Source organism: Coturnix japonica, chromosome 3 (assembly GCF_001577835.2).
Source record: "Coturnix japonica isolate 7356 chromosome 3, Coturnix japonica 2.1, whole genome shotgun sequence".
Taxonomy (NCBI): Eukaryota; Metazoa; Chordata; class Aves; order Galliformes; family Phasianidae; genus Coturnix; species Coturnix japonica.
Genome location: NC_029518.1, coordinates 68,652,182 through 68,674,574, shown reverse-complemented (window position 1 = coordinate 68,674,574; position 22,393 = coordinate 68,652,182). Strand labels below are relative to the sequence as shown.

The 22,393-nt window shown below is 41.4% G+C and overlaps 1 protein-coding gene across 4 annotated transcripts in view; it reads right to left on the bottom strand.

The window, feature by feature from the left end:
- BACH2 (BTB domain and CNC homolog 2) overlaps positions 1 to 22,393 on the bottom strand; it is a 180,521-nt gene that overhangs the window by 41,684 nt on the left and 116,444 nt on the right. For all 4 annotated transcript variants that reach the window (XM_015858930.2, XM_015858928.2, XM_015858931.2 and 1 more), the window contains one exon: positions 4,701 to 4,955. In XM_015858930.2, coding sequence (XP_015714416.1) covers positions 4,701 to 4,943 — 243 coding nt within the window. In that variant the 5' untranslated portion in view covers positions 4,944 to 4,955. The remainder of the gene's footprint in view (positions 1 to 4,700; positions 4,956 to 22,393) is intronic.

Sequence of the window (22,393 nt, the reverse complement as noted above, 5' to 3'; positions counted from 1 at the left end):
TCACAGGAGCCTTTGGTAAGCAGAAAAGTAATGAAGACACAGAGCAATTCAGCACACAGTGTATGCCAGCAGACCTCTGCTTTGAACATTGCTCTGTTAATTGTAAGGAAGAGCAGTGCAGGTCAACAGAAATGCTCCCCAAGCACATCACACATCCCTTCCTACAGAGAAGATTGATCTGGAATGATATAATGAATATTTTATTTAAGTGTACACCTCAAAGCCACAGAAACCCATGTGGGGTTGAGAATTTCATTTCCAAGATGTAGGAATCACAAGCAACAGAGGGGGTTTGTTGCTGCTGTTCCAGTGTTTTCCTCATTGGAAGGAAGTCTGTTTTCAAAGCAAGGTGTGCCCGGTGTCTGTGCAGGCACTGCTCTTCTGGCCAGCCCCCAGCTCTCAGCCTGCCCAGCCAGACCTGCTCCTGTACACTTTTAATAGGAAAGCTGGGCAGGTAATAATAGCAAATAAAAAGCCTATTCTGCAGATCACTGGCTCTTTCTCAAGGAAAGCAGAGTACCACTACAGCATGAATGACTCAATCATCTACTCAAGAGCTATTACTTGCAGCGATGAAGCAATGTTAATTGGATAATGGCCTGCTGCCAACTAATATTGGCATGACCTACAATACCCTTGGCTGACAGCCGTGTCTGCCTCTCTATCACACCTTTTTTTGTAATCTGGATGGGAAGTGGAAACCATTAAAAATGCCTCATAAGTGCCATTTAACTTCTTATCATGAATTAAAAGCTTAATTAAGTGCCTTGTTAAAGGAAGGAAGACCAGTTTTTGTGATTAAATAAAACAAAACAACAGTTAGGGGTATGGATTAAGTGAGTAACTTTACAGCTTCAAACTTGAGTCTTGGAAAATATTAATTTTTGGATGCGTTTAACAGAAGCTGACAGATGAAAAGAGCACAACTGCTATAAAATACCCAGGGTGAAAAGCACATGAGACTGCAGTTGTTTACCAAAACTGCAAATGAAGAGGAAAGTGTAGAAGTTAAGACCTACTGGGGTCCTTTTTTAATGAGCTGCATGGAGCTGCAGCTGACACGCTCCAGCCCTCGGTCTCGGCTCTGAGTCCTGACACTTCGCATGCCACAACCACATTTGAGCACTTGCTATTTCATGGCTGTTTTTCCAAGCACTTATCTACACACTGAAATATGCTGCTTTAAAAAGAGGTGTAGCATGAAATCGAATTACTGGTGTCGGCTTGAAAGGGTTTATGGAAACTCTTCAATCAGTGCAAAATTAGCTCCATACTGACTCAGTTTAAATAAGTTGATTAGGAAAAGGTTTGAACTAAGTCACGTCAAGTCATGTTTGAAGTGACATGGAATGTCCAAAACAAGGTTTTACATTGGTTTGAAATCCAGTAAGCACAACTACTCTGTACATACATATTGCGTGTGCAGAATGTCTCACTACTGAAATGATGAGCATATCATAAAGCCTGCACTTACTGTAATTGGATATAAACAAGAAATACTGTACAAAACATCTGTCTGCTTCTTAGCTAGACAACAGTTAACAAGGTCTGGATGCCAGATTAACAAAAAGACCCCAATATGCTGTAAAATGAAAAAGAAACCCTCTGCAATCCAGTCTTCAGTGGCAGATTTACTTCTTTGAATAATGAAAAAGAGGTTCTTTTGTTTTCATGTTAATCTTCCTCATGCCAACATTACATGACTGCAAAAGCTTTATATATAAAGCTTTATCCAGATCCAACATCAAGCCTTTGACAAATAATAATAATGCTCATTCTCCATAATTGCGTACTTTAGGAATTTTCAGACCACAACACAATTTAAAACAGAATTCCTGCATGACTGACTTTAAAATATCTTAGTTAATTTAGGAGTGATTGTCGCCTTTAGGAAAGTTTTGAACTGTGAAGACTGTATTTAAAAACAATTTGTGATCTCTGATTCACTATTACAACTGTATGCCAATGAAAGTAGTTTCTAAGCTTGAACAACATATTGGCCAAGGAGACTAACTTTTACTTTTGTCTGAAATTTTTCCACTGTTGTTAGCATAACTCCTTGTGTGAGAAATTAAGTCAGCTTTCAAAGATACCTCTAGAACAAAAAAATCTGTGGGCTTCCGGAGCTCTGCTACGGAATGGTCATGTAATGACCATGGACTTAAAACAATAGCCTAGGGAAGAGCCATTAGATTGTGAATTGAAAAAGACCCTGATAACTTCTTTCAATGCTATATATATAAGATGGTTCTTCCCTCCATATCATCAGCCTCCAAGAAATCACAGGTGCTGCAGCTCCTTTTGTGAGCAGCTCCAACATGCTTCCTTGTTGGAGATACTTCACATATCTAAGCACAGGAACCTACTGCAGTATACTACCTGAAGAGCAATAGCAGAAGCAGAGGAGTGTTTCTTAACCAAGCAATTATCAAGAAGCAATGATCTGCATCAGGCAGCTCTCTTTAGCTTCAGTGACTAACATCTGTGAGGAAATTATTTAACTGACCACCTTACACACAGCTACTCACACTAGTCACTGAGCAAATCAGACTCCATGGAGCTATTAGTGATGCATGTTCATGTGGAAAATGTATGTACAATTAGGAATTAGTAACTGCATATATCTGACTTGATAGGCCAAGGATATTCCTTTCCACTATGAAAAAGGTAAAGACTTTTCAACTGAGTGTGGCATGTGCTGAGGTGAAGCACAGCAATTTCAGAGTAATGAGAAAAACTTAAGACCCATTTTGACTGCTTGTACAAAAGCATGGACTTTACCGGAGCTGTAGCAGTGAAGAGCAGAAACTTAACTCATTAGGACTTTTTGACCTTGAGATATATATTAAAATGTAAAACCTCAGTACTTCATTTATCTAAAGGGGGCTTATTCAAATAGAAATAATTTGTGGTTGCATAGGAAGAATGCTTTCTTTTATATACCATCTAATATAAAACACATAGAAAAATAAATCTTTGTGTTTCAGATCTTTAGTTTCATAAACCCAAGACTGTGTTATCAAGTCCCATCCTCTGGTCTTGAAGGTAAGCCAAGCACGAGTCCCTCTGCCTCCCTACTCCTTGTGCTGGTCAGTCACTCAACACCTCACTGCTGCTGTGATTAAATATCAGCTTATTTCCAACCTAGTTTTACTAAAAGCCATCATAAACCAATCAACTGTCTTTACTGTCAACACAGTCTTTTAGTATTTAAGAGAAACTTCCCCTCCTTAATTGTTCCAGCCCCTCTACCTAAATGGAGCTGTAAGTCCTTGCAGCCATCGCTCTGGCAGCATGAACTTGCTATAGCTCTTTCTCCTCCTTCTTCTTTAAGCTGGGCTCCTTCTGAATATCTCAGCCACTCTCATATTCTTCAATTATTGTTCTCAATTTAAGAAATCATACCTAGTATCCAAGAGGAGGTCTCACCAAGGCTTTGTAGAAGAGCAACTGATGCTCTTGTCACACTTGCGAGCCATTGGGCATCTACTGTAATCTCTCTGCTTCCACCATTTTGATTTGCAGGATAAAAGCTATGCAACACTGCCTGAGACATGATTCTTCCACTGGAAATTATTAGTGGACAGTGTCGAATCATTGTGTGCATCCTAGCGTGTCCTCTGTGATATATGTGAACTCCTATGCAAAATGTCTGGGTTGAAATCTCTTCATGAGTAATACTCAGTGTCAGGACTTGTGAAGTCATGCCCAGTGACCTACTTCTTCCAGTGCTCTTCACCTTGCATCATCACAACATCACAATACCACTGAGGTCTCCAGAGAGCTAAACTAGAGAGGGGAAAAATGGTGTGTGACACTTCAGGACCTGTCATCAGCTAAAACAGTCCCATACTTCTTCATTGGTGTTAAGCAAATGATGTTGAAAACCCCTCTGCCTCATGCTGTAGGCCAGAACAGCTCATCCCAGAGCAACTGCCTTCCTGAGCCTTGGGGATGTCACCACTGCAGTGTGACCTGCACCAGTGGGGACCCAGGGCAGGCAGTGGGTGATGGCAGCCCTTGCACCTCCCTGCTGGCAAAGCCACCAGCGTGCCCTATGATATCTGCAGTATTGCAGTCATAGAGCTGTGAGGAAATTACAGTGGGGGTGGAAGTCAGCCAGTGAGATTTTGTGGTAAAATAAACTTTCCAGTGAGGTATGTATTTCCTACGTCCCTTGGCTTCCTGCTGTGTAAGCCATGTTGCATGAGAAAAAAACCCTGCATTTTGACAGAATGTATCGGTGCTTTCTTGGCAGAGAAAGCATGGCCTGAAACAGTTAAATCCCAAAGCAGTTGTGAAGACAAGAGAGAGGAAGCAAGGCTGAATGGGACACAGGAAAGGGGAAAGACGAGAACAAGGATATGAACTGCTGGAGAGGGGTGGGCAGCGATGAGACTCCAAACAATGTGACAGTTCAAATGACTTTTCAACAATAACCTGCTGTCTAACAGCCAAGTGACCCCTTTCAAATTTCCTGTCTGGAAGAGCAGAAGAATATTCGGGTACTGATAATGTGCTGAATGAAGTGATAAATGCTGAAGCGTTTTAAAACTTTGCTGCTGTGAATGTGAGGAGTGCTGGCAGGTTTTGCTCTCCCCTAGTGAAGAAGGCTGTGAGAACATGTTCATCCTCCAGCTCCCAGCAATCCTCAACCCATTCCAACCCCAAAACCACAGGAGCAGCAATGAATACCATACCTCTTCTGGCAGGCTGACAACCAGGTCATTTTCTGTCTGCCCCACCAAGGCCTGCAAGAAGTACTCGCTGCAGGCGGCCAGCACAGCCCGGTGGGCGCGGAATTCCTTCCCCTCCACGATGAGTGTCACGTCGCAGAGAATATCCTGCTTGCGCTGGTCATTTAAGCAGAGGAGAATATTGGTACAGTGCACTGTTGACTCATACACATACATGGGGGAGTCAGTCTTCTCATCCACAGACATGCCGTTCACACCCTGGAGCACAGGAGAGGAAGAACAAAACACAGACAGGTAGTGAGAAGCAACGCTCTCGATTCAGTAGATGAAGCAACATTACATGGGAAAGTTTAGAAGATTTCAGCAAAAATAGCGAGAATGACTACTGGGTCTTCTAATAGTGAAAAAAGGGGGGTTTGTCCTTGCTTCTGTTATTTTGACACTGAGGGAAAAAACCCTCAAAACCCCAGCCTTCTCTCAAGTAGACTGAACATGCTGTGCAGTTCCACTGAAGACCCCCACTCAAGTGAAAGGCAAGGTGGGCTGTGTCTGATGGAGCCAGCCTCCATCTGGAGTGACTTCATTTCTCAGTCAGAAGCAGAGATATTCTAAGCCCTTAAGGGGGAGAGAAAGACGTTTGGTTGCTTTAGAAGAAACCCATTTCCAGGTTTTCACACATTCACTTGTGGTTTAATGTCATTTACAGAAAAGGGCACTTTCTGAATTCCAGGACCACAGACACAGGAAAATCCCCTGAGCTCTGTGGAGCTCCGACTACGGGTGGCTGGGCAGCACGTGGGTGCTGGGGCCGTTCCCTCATGCCGAGATGTCTCCCCATGCTGACAGCAGCCCGACGTCTGTAGGACGTACGACATGCGCTACCAGCCTCTGAGTTAGGAAGTTCCCTGCCTGTTGCTCTGTCGTTTCTGACGCATGTCGCACTGTCAGCGCCTCTCAGCACAGCCATCGGATTGTGGTGGTGTTGGGGGAGGTCAGGTTCCCTCAACGCCCAGCACTGTGTGAACCTCGTCAACACTTGGATACATTGAAGTCATTTTTCTCCTACCCAAAACTTCCTACTGAGAATGAGGCTGAATGCTGTCTGCGTTGCTTTCCTGCTTCAGCTTTTCTGACTAAGCAAGTGGAAACCCTGTGCTGTGTTGAAGCACACTTGGTACCTCAAAACCAACTGAACACTTATTTGAAGGTTTACATGGGAAGAAGGATCATTTGTATATATCAGCCTACCTGCTGCCAAAAGGAAAGCAGTGTAAACATGAAAACTTCAACTATTTTAAGGAATTATTTGTTCTCCTTATCACAAACAACAACTGCCTTCCAAGCGGCACAAAACAGAGCTGAAGGTGACAAAGCAGAGTGTTTTGGTGTAACACTACTGTTCCACAAATACTTGACTACTGTACAAAGTGGAAGCAAAGTCCCTCCTCCACTCCTTTTTTGAAGAGAATCCTTGCAGCATTTTCCTTTCCTAGTATGATAGTCAGGTACACTGGCTTAAACTATTTCCCTTGTATTCAAACTAGGATGCCATTTTCCTAAGGTGTCATTCAGAAGATAGCAATAATCCAGGCAAGAATAAGTTTAACAGGACCTGCGTTCTGCTTGTAAACGTGTTCTGGACTTCTCAAAGATAACTCTGTCTTTCTTCCCACTTCTATAGTATTTATAAGCCACTGGCTATGATGCCTCTTTCAAAACAGATGTTTTTGCCAACATTACGGAACTCATATTATTGCAGTTCTTAGTGGGGTGCTTACAGCCTCTCTCTAATGGAGATTTACAACATGCTGACTCAAGCTATGTTTCTGGGTACACTGAAATGCCTGCATTAACAGAAAAAACAAACAAAGGTATCCACTGTCCTTTCACTGACTTCACACCTAGAGATGAGATGCAAAGCTGCTCATTTATCTGCGTACAACTGTGGGAGGGAGACATCTTGTTTTATGCTACACGTTGGATTTCTTAGCCAGAGGAAAATCCATTCTTTTTTTTTTTTTTTTTTTTACATCATACAGTGACACTAACGAGAAGAACTGACAAGTAATCATTTTATTAGCACCATGGTAAGGCACAGAGAAAATGATACTTGGCTCATCCCACTCACAGCTTTCTGTGTAACTGAGCTCTGATGCTAACGATAGTGCCACAGTGATGTTCTAAGTGGTCACTCTTGCGTGCTATGAAATGCAAGAGTTTACAAGAACAATCTAGTGGGAAAACCTGAGAGTTGCAAATGACAATGCAACGGGGAAAGCTTTACATTTTCTTTTTTTTCCAGGCAAGTCTTCTGCCTGTAAGTATCAGATGGTGACGAAATATACAAGAAACCTGAAACCTGGCAGGTAATGAACACAACACCAATTGCATTTTCAGTGCCTTTATATATATACTTTTTTTTTTTCTTTTTTTAAAGCAAAAATTGCTGTTTGCTTGAAATTGCTTTTTTTACAGTAATACTGCAATTTGTGTGAATCAAACCCTGAATTACTTGGTTACTAATTAGTAATTTCCTACTTTTTAACTACAGCTCTCATCAGGTGCTTTTCTCTCTCTCTCTCTCTCTTTTTTTTTTTTTTGTAATTAGTTGCATACCCTGTGAGGTGCTGTCACTACCACAGTGAATTTCCCCACTGGCATGTGTGTCTACTAGCAAACCCAACTAATGTGCTGCCGCAATGCTGGGGTTATATTGGGGTAAGGTGGGGCAGGACTATCACTCAGGACAACCAATTTAACAGCTTTTAATCCTTCAATGGAAGTGATTTCCATTCTTTTCCTATGAGCTGCCTTCAAGAAAATGACCCCGGCTATGAGGTGTTTCCTATCCAAGAGGGCTTTATGTAGCACGACAGGAGGAGGATGGTAAAGCCCTTCTCTTTGAAGCATACTGTTCATTTACACAGAGAAAGGGGTCAGTGCAAAGGGAGAAGGCCAGTACAAGGTTTTGGAATGTAGAAACATGTAAATTGTTAATCATTTTATTTTCTCCTCTCTCAGGAAAAGAAAAGCAAAGACTTGGGCTCTGAGCCCCACAGCAAGCAGGGCTGGAACTCTTCAACAGAGTGTTAATTCAAAACGTGTAGGTTTTTTTTTTTGCTGAATTTGATATTACGCTGAGTTTGCAGAGCCTTCTTCATGGAAATCATTGTTATGCACATGGTATTTCTTCAAACTGAAGAGAGAATTACTTAGCAAGCCTTTCTCCAGCCTGAAAGAACACGTTCATTTGTTTGCATATAGGTCAACCTGTTGCCAGAAAAAGCCTCTTTGAAACAAAAGTTTCCAGCAAATGGCAAGTGCTAATGTGGGCAAGGAAAGCACCATTGAAACCTTGCAAAAGAAAAGAGTCGCTTGTACAGGCCAGTAACTACAGTGAAGCAAACTGGAACTCTGCCTGCCCGGCACTTCCACAGCTCTTGATGGGGGATGCCACTGAGTCCAGTGTCAGGGACAGCCAGGAGCACGCAAACAAGTCCTCTGGGGGCCTAAAAAGTTGCTCATGGAACATGTGAATCACTTGGGTTTGCACCATGCTCTGTATGAGCTGGTACTTGCCCCAAGCTCTCCAGAAACTTCTGAGTTGCTACCAAGAATGCATTGCCTACCATGAAACCCAGCTCCTGTCTCACAAGAGTAGAGGGTAGGCAAGGCTCTGCCTGTTTTTAAAGGAAAATGTTAGGGAAGAGAGAATATTATCATGACAGAACAGAAAGTTCTGGCAACAGAATGGGGTTAATTAGATGGGAAAGTAAATCTAGATCATGGCAAAGGTGCAGAATGCTTAACCAAGCAAATTATAATCATGACAAAGCAGCATGGCTTCTGTACAGAAAAGTCATGTCTCTGATCTGCTCTATTAGAATTCCTGAAGTGTGTCAAATTAGCAGTGAGGAACATGGGTATATGTAATTAGTGTTGACTTTCAGAAATCCTTTGATAAAGCCTTTACAAAAGGCTGCTAGAGAAGCTTGATTGTCATAAGGTGAGAAGCTGCATCAGACTGGAAATCACTTAGGTTAAACAGTTTTAACAGAGAAGGAATACACGGGAAATTTTCAGCACTTTAATAGTGAAATATCTCCAGAAATGAGACAGCATTAGCTGTTAATATCTGTCTATGGCCATACCACCCACAACACTCCTGAATTCATCTGGTATCCAAAGTTTGTCCTCTCTATCCTTGAAGTTTTTGGACCTTCTTTGAGCTAGAGGCTGCACTAGAAACCTTTTGAGATCCTTTCCAACATGAACTTTCTGATGATCCTACACTGATGAGTGTCCTAGAAGACTATAGATCATGACGGTGAAATTGAAATAGATAGAATTAGTTTAAATGTCAAAGGCAGTAAGGATTGTTGGAAAATTCAGAAAGAATCAAAAAAGCATTAGATACTACCAAGGTGTTGCATTAAATCCAAGGCAGACACACAGGTGGCAAACAAGGAGAATATAAATCCTCAGGAGGACGATGATAAGTACAATTGTTAAAGGACAAAAGCCCTCTGCAAGACCAAATGTATGATCAATTTGATAAACAAGATACAAAAAATACAAAATAGAAGATAAAAGGTCATAGCAGGACTGCTGTTTTCTTCTGATGTTGCAAATGTGAGAACACATCCACATAAAAGAGACAAGGCAAACACAGAATTTGTAAAAAGAAAGGCTTTGATTCCTGACCACAGACATGAGCCAAAATTGTACCCCACACACTCTATATGTGGATACTTATTATTATTATTGTTCCTCTGTTCCACCACAGCTGAAATGAACTTCCTGTGCAAATGAGCACTTCTGCATGTTCCTGGTCAGAGAATTAGCCGGAAGCATAAAATGAGTAGTTACACCCAATAAAAATATCCAGGGTGACATTATGCAGGGCGGAAGTTTACATGGAATGAAAATTCACACACCAGAGCACTGGCCAAAGCACACTGCCTGGGCAGGGACCATGCCTGCCAACCACAGTTACAGACAGAAATTATTTAATGGATATGAATGTAGGTGAAATCCCAAACCAAGCATCTCCATACATATCTCCTAAAGTGCTCACCCTCTGTCTCCAGCCCCAGGAGATGGCTGCGAGTACTGAATCTGTATGGGACTGAGCTCCTGAGAGCAAGCAATAGGGAACACCTATCCACAGGCTACATGTTGTGGGTGTCCCTGACACCAAAGGCTCTCACTCCCACTCCCTCCAGTGGTTTAGGGTGTGAGAAACCAACAGATGTTAAATCCAACGCACATTTTGCTTGGAGGTCTAAGCTGGAACTTGCATTACATCCTCCTATACAAGGTGACTCTCAGCTTTCTCCTGATCAAGTTAAGAGAGGATCAGTACTCAGCTGTGGTTATTTTTAGTTCCACTTCACATTCTCTGGTAACAATGAAAAATAAAAGACACATGTAGGAGTAACTTGAAGTGGTCTGCTTGACCACATCTATGGCTTTTTGGTCAGAGGTAGCTGGACAGTCTGCCCTGCTATTTGCACCTAAATGTCTAATAGAATTTCTGTTCTATAGGATGCAGGGAGTGCGATTTTTGTTGTTGTTGTTGTTGCAAAGTTTTCAATTTTTTTTTTCCTAACAATTTAGCGAAAGGTACTGGGAAAAAAAAAAAACAGGAAAAGCTCTGACAAAATAATAAAGAAGTTGAATGGAACTTCTTCTTCTGACAAATGGCAGCAAAAGCAGATCAGATTTGATATTTTTTAGTGATAAATATGCACTGTATTTAAGTGGCAAGTGGGAGGAAAATAACTTTCCAGGGCTCCCTTCCACATCTAGTATATTTTCTACAAAAACATACACTCAAGTGTGCAATCAACACCTTGGTTTTAAAGAAATTTATCAATAATCGAAACTGCAGAGCTCCTAAAATGACCATCCTTATAATTGGTTATTATGATCTCTCAATTATAGAAATAGCAACGAAGTATATGATTATATTGTCACTGCTTTCCTTTAAAAAGAAGCTATTGAAAAGCCTAATGATTAATTCACCATTTTTGAGAGCTCACTGTAATGACAGAAGACTATATACAAAGGTCTCCTCAGTGAGCCCATTATTCAATTAATACATGCTGAATACCAAGCAGTCACAGTCATATGAAACTCCTAAGAACTGCGTGAATTTTTAACCAATTAATTATCAATTACAACATCATAAAACACCAGCACAAAAATAGAAATAATGAAATTTAATTATACATTATTCTTCTTAGTTGCTGCAAATACTATACAAGACTGATTTTGATTAATAATTCATACAGCAATAAAGTATCAGGAAAGATAATTATACTGTGCCACAATTCTCACACTGATTTCTGTAATTACAGATTACAACAGTGTTAGCAATTTAAAAAGGTTAGGGAGCAGTAGTAATTTGCTATGTCATCCTCAGCAATATTAATGCCTTCTTCTCTCTGCACCCCGGGTAATTGAAAATAGACTAGCAAGCCGCCAGGCTACATGGGTTTGCCTACTGCCAAGGCAACAAGTAGGTGCCAGGGCCATTTGCAAGAACATCTTCAAAAATAAGTTCTCCGCATTGTTCAAGTAACTTCAGCTACAAAATAGAAGATACATAGCCAAGTGGAAAAGACATTACACAGCATTTTTGGCTGGCAGCTGCAGGCATGCACTACTGCTGAGGTGATGGTTGGTGCTTCTGACCTTACCACCTCAAAGCAAATCTTCATTTGACCATAGCTGAAAATAGGAACAGCTAAGGAAAACTCAAGCAGCTGCTGGGGGCCCAAGAAACATTTGGTAATGTTGGCCTCCAAATCAAATCAAGTGCCTGCAGCTCAGGGACAACCCTCCAAATATTTTGGTTCCTTACAGTTATTTCACTATCAGAAGACTGCACACAAATAAAAGTCTACTACATATTCAGTTGTGGTGTAGTCTTCTGTAAAGAATTTTTATTTAACTCCCAGATGTCTACTCTAAAGAAACTGTGCTTCAGGTTGTTCAGAGACTGGTACCATAATGAAGCAGGGATTCCTAGTGGAGGCTATTTTGAAGTGTCCACACAGGTAAAATCTGTTTCTTGACTTCAAAGAGTTGTGTTGTCATTTTTTTCAGAGAGTAATCCAGCAGAATGCTGCAATGACAGCTTGCAGTCTTCAGGGACTGATGTTAACCTTCAATTAAAGTTTATGCACGGTACATGCATAGATACATGTGCATTCTCTACAGACCTACTAAGCAAAGTATGCGTGTATTTTTGACTCACGAAAAATAATGTAATTATGCTACTAATTGTCCTAAGCTCAGTAAGTCAGCCTTAGTTCATCATGCATTTTCAGTGTTCTTGTCATATAAATTTTGATGTCTTCAAGAAAGCAGCACAGTAGACAAGGTAGGGGAAGATAGACACCTCTGTCCTTATTTTTCTGACACACTCAACAAACATATATGTATATGGAAAGTGAAGAACACAGGAAAACTCCTCCCTGACAGTCTCTTATTATGGCTTCTACATGGCCCTTACAGTAGCCGGCTGTGGTGGAATGGGATTGGAACCAAGTCTGTTACTCAAAATAGCTTACTCAAAACAGAATGGGGAATGCCCAACCTTGAAACAGTGCCAGGAAACCACGAAGCAAAACAAACAACTTATTATGTTTTTCTGAAGTGGTCAAAGACTTCAGGACGTTGGGGAAAGGACATAACCTTTTGGGTTACTCTTGGTTAATCTGGATTGCCAGATTAAAGAATCAGAGATTAAAAACTGAATCAGTGATTTATTTTTTTGCTTTACATACATCTCATCATACTTTAGGATAGTAAAGAACATGCTTCTCTTTTGCTACTATGACTACAAAAATGAAGGTTTGGCTGATGCTGAGCCAATACAGCTATTGGTTCTATTCTGCTCTTTCTGTAGACTCTTCGTGTGAGGTATTATAACAACAAGTTATCTAGGTTCAAAACTATTAATTTTCCTTATGTGTTGTTCTCAAAGAAGCAAACCCTTTCAAAACTTCAGGACATTTCAATAGCTTTGTTGTTAAAGCTTTGTTTTTGGCTGCTGTCACTATTTACAGTTGAATGAGTGTCTAAAATGAGCACTTTTTTTGTGTGTGGAATTCCTCTAGAGGAGAAAACTTCACTCTCAGAATTACATTTTCTGGTTAATGTTATCCTCACTTCTCAAGCTTTTCTTTGGGTTTTCTTTCTTGGGTTTCTAGAACTGGTAAAAGAGGCTTAATTTGAGGCTGTGACCAAAATCACTGGTAATTTTTAACTATTCAAACTGTAGAGGTTGCACACATGCCAAATGACCATTTTTTAGCCTTCTGTACTACATAGCTGTTCTGAAGAAAAAAAAAATTGGATCTTCCCCCCATAAAATGCAAACTTTTCATCATTGCTATAACTTAGCAGGTGTTTAAAATATCACTCATATTTCCGTGGGACACAAACCAGAGTGTCCTTTGGAACAGTCCTGCTGTGATTAACATGCAAAGAGCGAGACCGCATGCAGTAGGTCACTGGGTTAAATCTGGGACAGAATTTTTTAGGGAATAAAATCACAGCTTCTACTCTTGGAAAAGAATACAGCTGCTGTATCCTCTGTGGTGTCTGAGTCAATATCTGCTTGTGCTGAGTTTTTGATAACTGAACAGATAATAGCAATAATGTTTTTATTTGATGGCATTATGTACTGAAGGAACATAATTTCCTTATCCTTAAAGCATAGGTTTTTACTATTCTAAAAATAAAAATAGAGATCTACTGACTACTGTGGTAGGATGCATAGATTTACGTCCTCTGAACCCTGAGAAGTCTATCAACATACGCAAGTAACAATTTTCAGATGTTTTTATAACCATGGAATGATCAGAAGTTCAATGAAATGACTGTCTAGCAGGGCTACAACAAGAGATTTTGCGGACATTTTTGATCCTTCAAGAATCTGAGCATTGCCATTTTGTTTTTGGAAGGTTTTAAGTGAGAGCTGCAAGCATTCCCATCATCTTCACAGTCTGGCACATGCCTAGATTCCTGTTTAAATTCCTTTTATCCATAGTCCAACCCTTACTCTGGAACTGAACTGCCTTTCCTGTTGCCGACAATAAATCACCCGCCAATGAAAGGCACATGGAAACCATCACTTATGCTGCCAACACCTAACAGGCTACAGCCAGGGTAAGCAGAGAGGATGTGGGATGCAAACGAGCATTTTGACTGAACACACCAGCAGGCTGAAGAAACCTGTGGGGAAAGATTTGATGCATTGGAGTTCTGGTTCTGAGGGTGCCTACAGCCTGCACCTGCTGTCTGGGAGAGTACTGTGAGTACAGCAGAAGTTGAAGGGAAGTTTTACTTCTGTAAGATTCAGAGGAGCTTACAAAAGCGTCTTTGCCATGGTTAAGATCAACGGATTAAAGTTGCAAATACCGCTATAAGGAGAAATAGGATTTTATCTTCATTTGAGGATACTAAGATTATCTATTAAGATTTTCAATGCAGCTTTTTGAAGTTTATTTGGTTTCTCTCCCCCCACAAAACTACAATGTACTCAACATACTTAAAGCTGCAAAAGCCATCAAATCAAATAGGAGATTAACATACAAAACCCAAATCTAAGCTACATGTTATCCCAGGGAAGCAGAGTGGCTTGATTATTTCTGTTTGAATTGGCACGCTCCACCACGGGAGCTTTAATCTCTGGGCATTCCTTCAGTGGGTCACAAACCCAAATGGCAGAAATGACCACCTCATCTGGTCTTCTAAAACTGCCTTTATCATGGAGACTTGGTGTGTTTAAAAAGCTCTCTTTTAAATTGTTACTGGATTAGCCTCTAAATTCTCCCTTGACAGATCCTGAGATAGATGTTCTGCTATTTTACCCAGGGCTGACACCAAGCTAAAGCAGCCTACAGGTCCCTGGGATATCCCTTTCTTTTCTCCATTTTTTTGAAATATTGGAAATACAGTTGGCAGCCTTCCAGTTTTCTGGAATTTCCTCTGTTTCCCAAGATTTATTATAAATTAACAGGCACTTAGCAGAGCTTTTCAGCTATATCCTTTAAGACTCCTGGATGTAAAAATTACTAGGATTTGTTGATGTCAGAATGTTAAATTTCGACCACTCCTGCCTGTTTCAGGTCCTCCTTTGCATATAATTCCTTTCTATAAGAAGCATTTTCTCTTCTAACCATGTAATCATACGTAACAAATACATTATCTTCCATACAAAAACAATCTAAGGGAACATTCCTGCACTTTCTGCTTTCTCATTTTTCGATACTGAATTAATCAATGTTTTCCACTTCTTCTCTTAACCTGAATGGATTTGTACTAGAATAACCACTTTTTATAATTGATGACAGTGTAAAATCATAATTTTTGAGCAGTTGGTGGAAAATTCTTCAGCAATTCGGTGCATTCAATGCTTTTTACATAAATGCACTATTATGCCAACACAACAGGTACTAATTTTGGAAAACATCTTCTTTTGTTTCTGAATACACTGCCTACATACATTCATAATCTACTGGCAGGTATTGTGCTTCGTTTACAAAAGGTCAGTGCGAGGAATTTTGTGTGATTCAAATTATTTAAAGCTGTAAACAAACAATAGCATCTGACAAACTGCTTCCCTTCTCTCCCCATTTCCTCTTTCTCTCATACAACAAGTTGTAAACAGGTATTTTTCAGTCTATTCTTAAGCAAGCCATTCTCATTAGCATTCTACTTCATTACTGTTCACATGCTCACTTTTCTTATACCTACCATGTCGCACTAAGACCTCACTTAATAGAAGGTCAGACTGCCCATTTTGTACAGCCCTAATGACATACATACACCAAAAGCACCATAAGGTTGGCTTAAACGGCTTCTTTATAGTAAGTGTGCAGCCCACCTACTTTTACTCATTTATCTTGAAGTAGAACATACTACTGGTAGAGAAAGAGAAGACACCAAAGGTAGACATCCCACACATTCTTGGAGACCCACAAAACCCAAAGCCATTCTCCATGCTCAACAATGTGGATTGCAACCCATTCCTACCTTCTGCCTTTTCTCTCCTTTGACAAGGGGACAGAGTCTCCAGGACACCCAAATGCACAGTGACACAGTGAGGGCCTTGTCCCTGCAGTGGCAGTCTCTACAGGCACTCACTCACAGGATCACGGCAGCCTTGATCAGGGACATGCTTCAGGCAACTGTGACCTATGGAAGCTTTGACTAGCTGATGAAATGTATCCCACACCTACAGTCTGGACAATATGAGATAACAGTATTTGATATACAAACAAGTGGTTCTTTTCTCAGAAGAAAAAGTCTGTGTGCTTTTTCTGATGAGAACTGAGAGACTGTATTTTCTATGGATCTCAAAGACATGCAATTAAAGAATGTCAAATTTGCATGCATACAGAATCTAACTGAAGAGTGAGCAGGCTATGTTACAGCATTTCTTGCTTGACTTGACAACCCTAATATTCTTTTAACAGCTCCTGTGCATAATTCCCTTACCTTAAACAAACTAAATGTGCCATTGTGCAACCCGACCCTACAGCCCACACAGGCCAGAAGGATGGAAACCCCAAAGTTTCTGCTTCCCAATGATGGCTGGCTGACTATAACAGCCAAGCAGTTTGCAACATCACACCAAATAGAGTTAGGGTGAGCAGAGCATGTCTCTGAAGGCTCCCCTGGCTTATCAGAAACCAGATTTCAGAGGCAGCATTAGGCAAAAGCCACCAATGGCACAGGGATTTCTTTTCAGAAGTTTTAACCTGGCCTGGCTGGTTGAAAGGATTTCCATTGGAATAACAACAGCGACAGCTACACCCACAGCTCCAAACCTCTCTCCAGCTGAGATTTCACATCTTTGCTCCGCAGCATGGGGGCACCAGAGCTTAGGAGGAGTTTAATAAAATTTCAAACATTAGCAAATTCAACACAACATTTTAAGCTTTATTTCCCCACTTTGTTCCCCCTTAGCTGAAACACTTTGGTAGTGGTTTCCCAACTACAGTCCCCAAGAATATCCCAAAGAGAAAACTGTAACTCTGTGCACCTGAAGCCTGGCAGATGTATCATGGCTCAAAACTTAGCTATGCAGAAGGAAGCTGCAAGCAACAGCGACAAGATATAATGCATGCACTTCTATTTACAGTGCACATGTACAGTAAGAAGCACTGGGAAGTCCACATGCCGCAGGACTTAGCTGGCACATTCCAGCACTTATGTGGCAAGGTGTTGAGTACCTTTAATGGGATTTGAAGGACCTCTGCAACAAGCAGGATCAACCCATAAACGCAAGGAGACAAGGAGATTACACTACAGATTGATAACTATACATTATAAACAATCTGGGTAAAACTCTTTCGCTTCACTGGAGATTGTCATGTTTACGTATAAAGTGAGGAATCTATAAAGCCTATTGATTAGTATTTCAAATGCAGCTAATCTAAAAGCATTACTTATTATTAGGTAAAATACACAATACAAATAGAAGCTAGGAAACAATCGATACTTCTGAGCGCCTGCAACACCCTACGGCAATTTTCATGCTAAAAAGGGGAATAAGCTAGATGGCAAACTCTGGTGCCCGGCAGTGAGTCCCTCTCTCCATATACTTCAAAGATGGAACAGTCTGCAATGTAAAATCAAGCGCTTTTTTTTTTCTTGCTTCTTTCCCCTGAGCTTGTATGTACCCTAACTTTACCCAACCCATACTGTGGGTTGAATAATAAATAAATTATAAGAAACCCAATCCACAAATTCTTCCATCTCAATCACAGTATTGTGTTCCTTGGACTTGCAGAAGAATGCAAATATCATTATGCATCATTAAATCCAATATTTGCAGATGAACTTGACCACATGGGTGATGTAGTTTCACAAAAACAAGAGATAATTTTTCACAAACAAACTACGGGAAGGTTTTGCTATTAGCCCAATCCAAGTATTGTGGAAGCAGTCAATTTGTAACTATTGGAAGTCAAGATCAGGTAGGGGTACCAACAGATTCATGTCATTACTTGGAAGAATTTAAGTCTCAGAAAGGGAGTTATATGCCCAAAGGAACACCATAACTTTTTTAAACAAAGTATTTGTTGCTTGATAGAATCTGGGACAATCACTGCTTTGTTATAAATGACACAGTGCCCTTCCATAATAGCATTCTATAGTCCAGCACTGTATCTTAAAAGTAGACATGTATTTGCATGTGCATATATTTCTATACGTTTATACGTTTATATAGGTATGTATGTATACACGTACACATGCATGCATATGCACAATATACAATTAATTAATATCCCTTAGGAAATGTGTATTGATGCCACTGCGTGTTTCTGCTAAATGTTGTATTGTCTGGTATGAACATTCCAAACATACACAAATGTAATTTGGAAACAGTGATCGATCAAGTGAGAATGGTTTTAAACTAAAAGAGGGGAGATTTAAATTAGATATTAGGAAGAAATTCTTCACAATGAGGGTGAGGCACGGGCACAACTGCTCAGAGAAGTTGTGGATGCCCCATCCCTGAAGCTGTTCAAGGCCAGACTGGATGGGGCCCTGGGAAGCCTGAGCTGGTGGGTGGCAGCCTTGCCCACGGCACAGAATGGACCTGGATGGTCTTCAGAGTCCCTTCCAACCAAAGCCATTCTATGATTCTATAAAATTATCTCAACTAGAAGGGTCATTGGGTCAATCAATACAGCTACCCAGATTTGTATTGCTGGGAAACACTCCTTTGACTCTATAAAATTGTGTGGGACTGTATTTTCTGTAGCAGATATTCCATTTATTTGTCAGCAAATACACACAGGTTTAATCTTCTCCTCTGCGTGTAGCAAGATTTTTTTCAAAAGGAGCATAAGAAAGTGGAAGAATTTGTGCAAATGTTTTCAGTAATAATAAAGAATAAATGCACAAAAAAAGCTCCAAAACAGGACTAGCTTATAGCAATGCTTAAAAAGTTGAAGGGATGGGGAAGAGCCAGGAGTAAGATCCACTAAGATGCTAAAAACCTATTACTATGGATGAGTGGAAGGGTCTGAGATAGAAGAAAGGAAAATAAGCAAGCTTGCCTCAGTGAGAGGGGAGGCTGGGGGTTAAAAGGAGGAGAGAAGATCGGTCTGGAGACACTTCATGGGAGAAGAGAGAAGTGAGAGGGAGGCTGGTGAGGTCGGGAGCCTCCAGGGGGGAAGAGGTAAGAACAGAGAGTGGTTCATGGGAAAGGGCAGCTAGTTTACAGTGTTCTCACTAAGCAAAAAGCAACTCAAGAGGCCGGAGATAAAGACAATGCATACTAGTGTGAGTATGTACAGATGCTTGGAGGAAGAAGAAAGGAGTGGGCAAGCAGGATAAAGGCTGTGCAACCCAGAGCAGGGTGAATGGCTGCCAAGGAGTTTGAAAGAGAAGTGGGAATGGAAGTGAGATGGAAAAAAATGTTGCTGGAAATTGTCCTGTCCACCAAGGGGATATGAGACAAGGCTTTTTCAAAGGGAGAGGAGGAGAAGTCATGTGCTCTCAGAGGAGAGTAGAGAAAAGTGTCAGAGAAAGGACAAGAGGGGAGAAGCAATTTACTAGTGAGAGGCAGTAGAGTGGGTGATGACATGATGCCAAGAGATGGTAATCCATCTGATTGAAGACTAAGGCACAAGAGATTCCAAGTAAAAGGCAGGGAGCAGAGAGACTATGGAGGTGACAATAAGAGAGTCAGCTGAAAATAAAACTGCCAACAGAGCAGCCTGAATGCATGGGAAAAGAATCAAAGAATGGTTTAGATTGGGAAGGATCTTAAACATTGTCTATGTCAGAAATGGGTGATGTTACAACAGGGAATGGACACACATCCAGGAAAACCCAGGCTGGTCTGGAGGAGAAACAGAGTAGGGAAGAGGGGAAAAAAGAGCCAGATCACAATAGGTATCCATGGACAAAAAGAAAGCTTCCAGCAGAGCTGTGTGGCTGTGTGTGATTAATGTCAGCTTCTTCATGCAAAACAGAGGCACAGCACTGCATATGGCTCTCTAAAGAAAGCAATGTGGACAGAAATAAAGAAGGGATGTCCTGGGCATGGTGAGGAGGTGCTTGGAACTCAGTATCCTGGCTTGAGCAGCTAGCATAAAGGCACTTGGGGGGATGGACATAAATGAAGACCTAAGTGCTTTCTTAAACTAGTTTAAGTTCAACACCCTTTTGGAATAAGAAAGTTCACCTCCTCTGGAAAATGACTCCTGAATAATGTAAAAACTGTATTACTAGTGGCAGAGATGTTGATTTCCAAATTAAGAAACAAAACACAGTATCCTGACTGCATGGTGCATATTTCTGAAGGTTTTACTTTCTAGTAGCAAGTAATTCATCTTGTGTTAAAGACTGAAAAGTCCCTACTAGTTTTTGAACTTGCAGACAGCTGGGAAATGCCTATTTAGGCTTGTGTGCACATCTCTGAGTAATTCTACTTGCTAAATGCTCTTCCAGAAGCTGCCAACAGCTTTTCTAACATTCTGCTAACTAGGGAGGGATATCACATCACATTATCATGTATCATGTGAATTAACAACAGGATGCTGGAGAAACAATGTGATAAGAATCAGGTAGTTGAGAAAGAAATTAAAGCCAATTGATTTGCACAAAAAAGGCCTGTAGTACATATACAGCATTTCAGAAACAAAGGGTACAGCTGCTGTACAACAATAGCAAAAAAGAAGTGCAAATAGCATTTGCAGAATTTGTCAAAGTACATTCCTTCTCTTTGTGACAAATCAGATGAGACTGAAGCCTGGGACCCCTTACAAATGTGACTTGCTAGCACTCTGCTAACCCACCACTACCAGAGCGACAGCCACCTCTGCAGCATGGCAGACGTGATTCAAGCTGGCAGCCGCCTGCACGTGCCCACACTCTTTGGCAAGCTTTCTGCAATATTCATCGCAGCAGCCCAGAGGGAGTTGAAGCTCATGGTGCACAGAATGCCCTGCAGTGCTCCTGCACAAGGCAGCAGATGCCCTGTGGATGATTAGAGTAAGCAGCCCAAGTGGGGGATGGTCAGAAGCCACCATGCAGCTGCCAGGAGCATAGGAATCCTGGGAAGCACTTGGACCACATAGAGGGCAGGCTGGAAGGGAATCAAATAAGTCATTTTCCATGTGTGTGTGAATGGAATTGCAGATAGCTGAAGCAGGGTTTGCAGTATCAATGGCTGTTCTGAAAATGGGTGGGCAAAGGCAAGTTATTTTCAGTGTGAATGTCATAGAATCATCAAGGTTGGAAAATACCTCTAAGATCACCTAGTCCAACCTTCAACCCATCATCACTATGCTCTCCAAACCATGCCCCTCAGTGCCACAGCTACGTTTCTCTTGAAAAAATCCAGAGATGGTAACTCTACCACCTCCCTAAGTAGCCTGTTCTAGTGCCCAGTGTTGCAGTTCCATAACTGCAACAACTCAGAGGAGGCTCCAGACACCTTCAGTTGAATGTGCTGCGGTTTTTGTTTGGGGTGCTATTAAGTGGTAGTCATCAGTACTGTGTAAGGGAATGAAAAAATGTCTTTGTATTGCCTTCCCTTCTCAGCAGGTGCGAGACAGAACACCCGCACACCAGAGAAGAGGCTGGCAAAGGCCTTGCTCAGGGACCTGTCAAGCAGCTGGGATGTGGGCACTGGGTGCTGAACAAAGCCATGCAGCTTGCTTACTGAATATATGCAGCAGCAGCTTCCTGTGACTGAGGGATTTCCTTGAACTTCCTCCACAAATACACTGCACCCTAAGTGTAAAAGAAACTATTTTTCTTGCTGTGGTTGCCCACTTGAACTTTTCAAGAAGGCTGTATTTATTTACCATTGGCAATGTGTTGGCAATGAGCTTGTTGGAAGACTACAAGCATACTCGAGCATTTATGTGATCCATAAGCACTTCACTCTCAGAAGGGCACATCAGAGGTATGGCACTATCACTCTGGGGCAGAGTGGCTAGGATACTGTAGAAGAAACGGACCTGGGGGTGTTGGTTAATGCTCAGCAGAACATGAGTCAGCAGTGTGCCCAACTGGCCAAGAAAGCCAATGGCACCCCGGCTTGTACTGGAAATGTTGCAGCCAACAGGAGCAGGGAAGTGACCATCCCTCTGTACTCAGCCCTGGTAAGGCCGCACCTCAAGTACCGTGTTCAGTTTGGGGGCCCCTCATTACAAGAAAAACATTGAAGCCCTTGAGCATGTTCAGAGAATGGCAACTGTGATGGTTTTATGGTTTTTGTTATAGGTATTCCACATCATAACATTATGTAAAGCACTGGCTTTTTGGCAGTGTTTTTTAGTTCCATGGACTGCCAGTTTCATGGGTACCTGGTTCTCAGAAGAGAAGAACTACACACCCCAGAGGACTTTGAGTCCTCTTTATTAATTAGCCTGAATTCCAATTACAATTATTATATTATCTTGCATTCCGATATCATAGTAAATTAGCTTTTCTCATCAGATCGCTGCTGCTGTTCTATTTTTAGGCACATCTCCCATCTCCCTAGCCTGAACCCCTTTTCCCTTTCCTTTTTCCTGGGATGTGGGCCCCAGGATCCCCCTGCCCCATTAGTCGCAGAACCACGCTGAGCTGGCCCATCAACTGTTGACACCTCCACCACCCCTCCTCTTTTTTGGGCTGGTCCCCCCGACATGGACACAGATAGATGT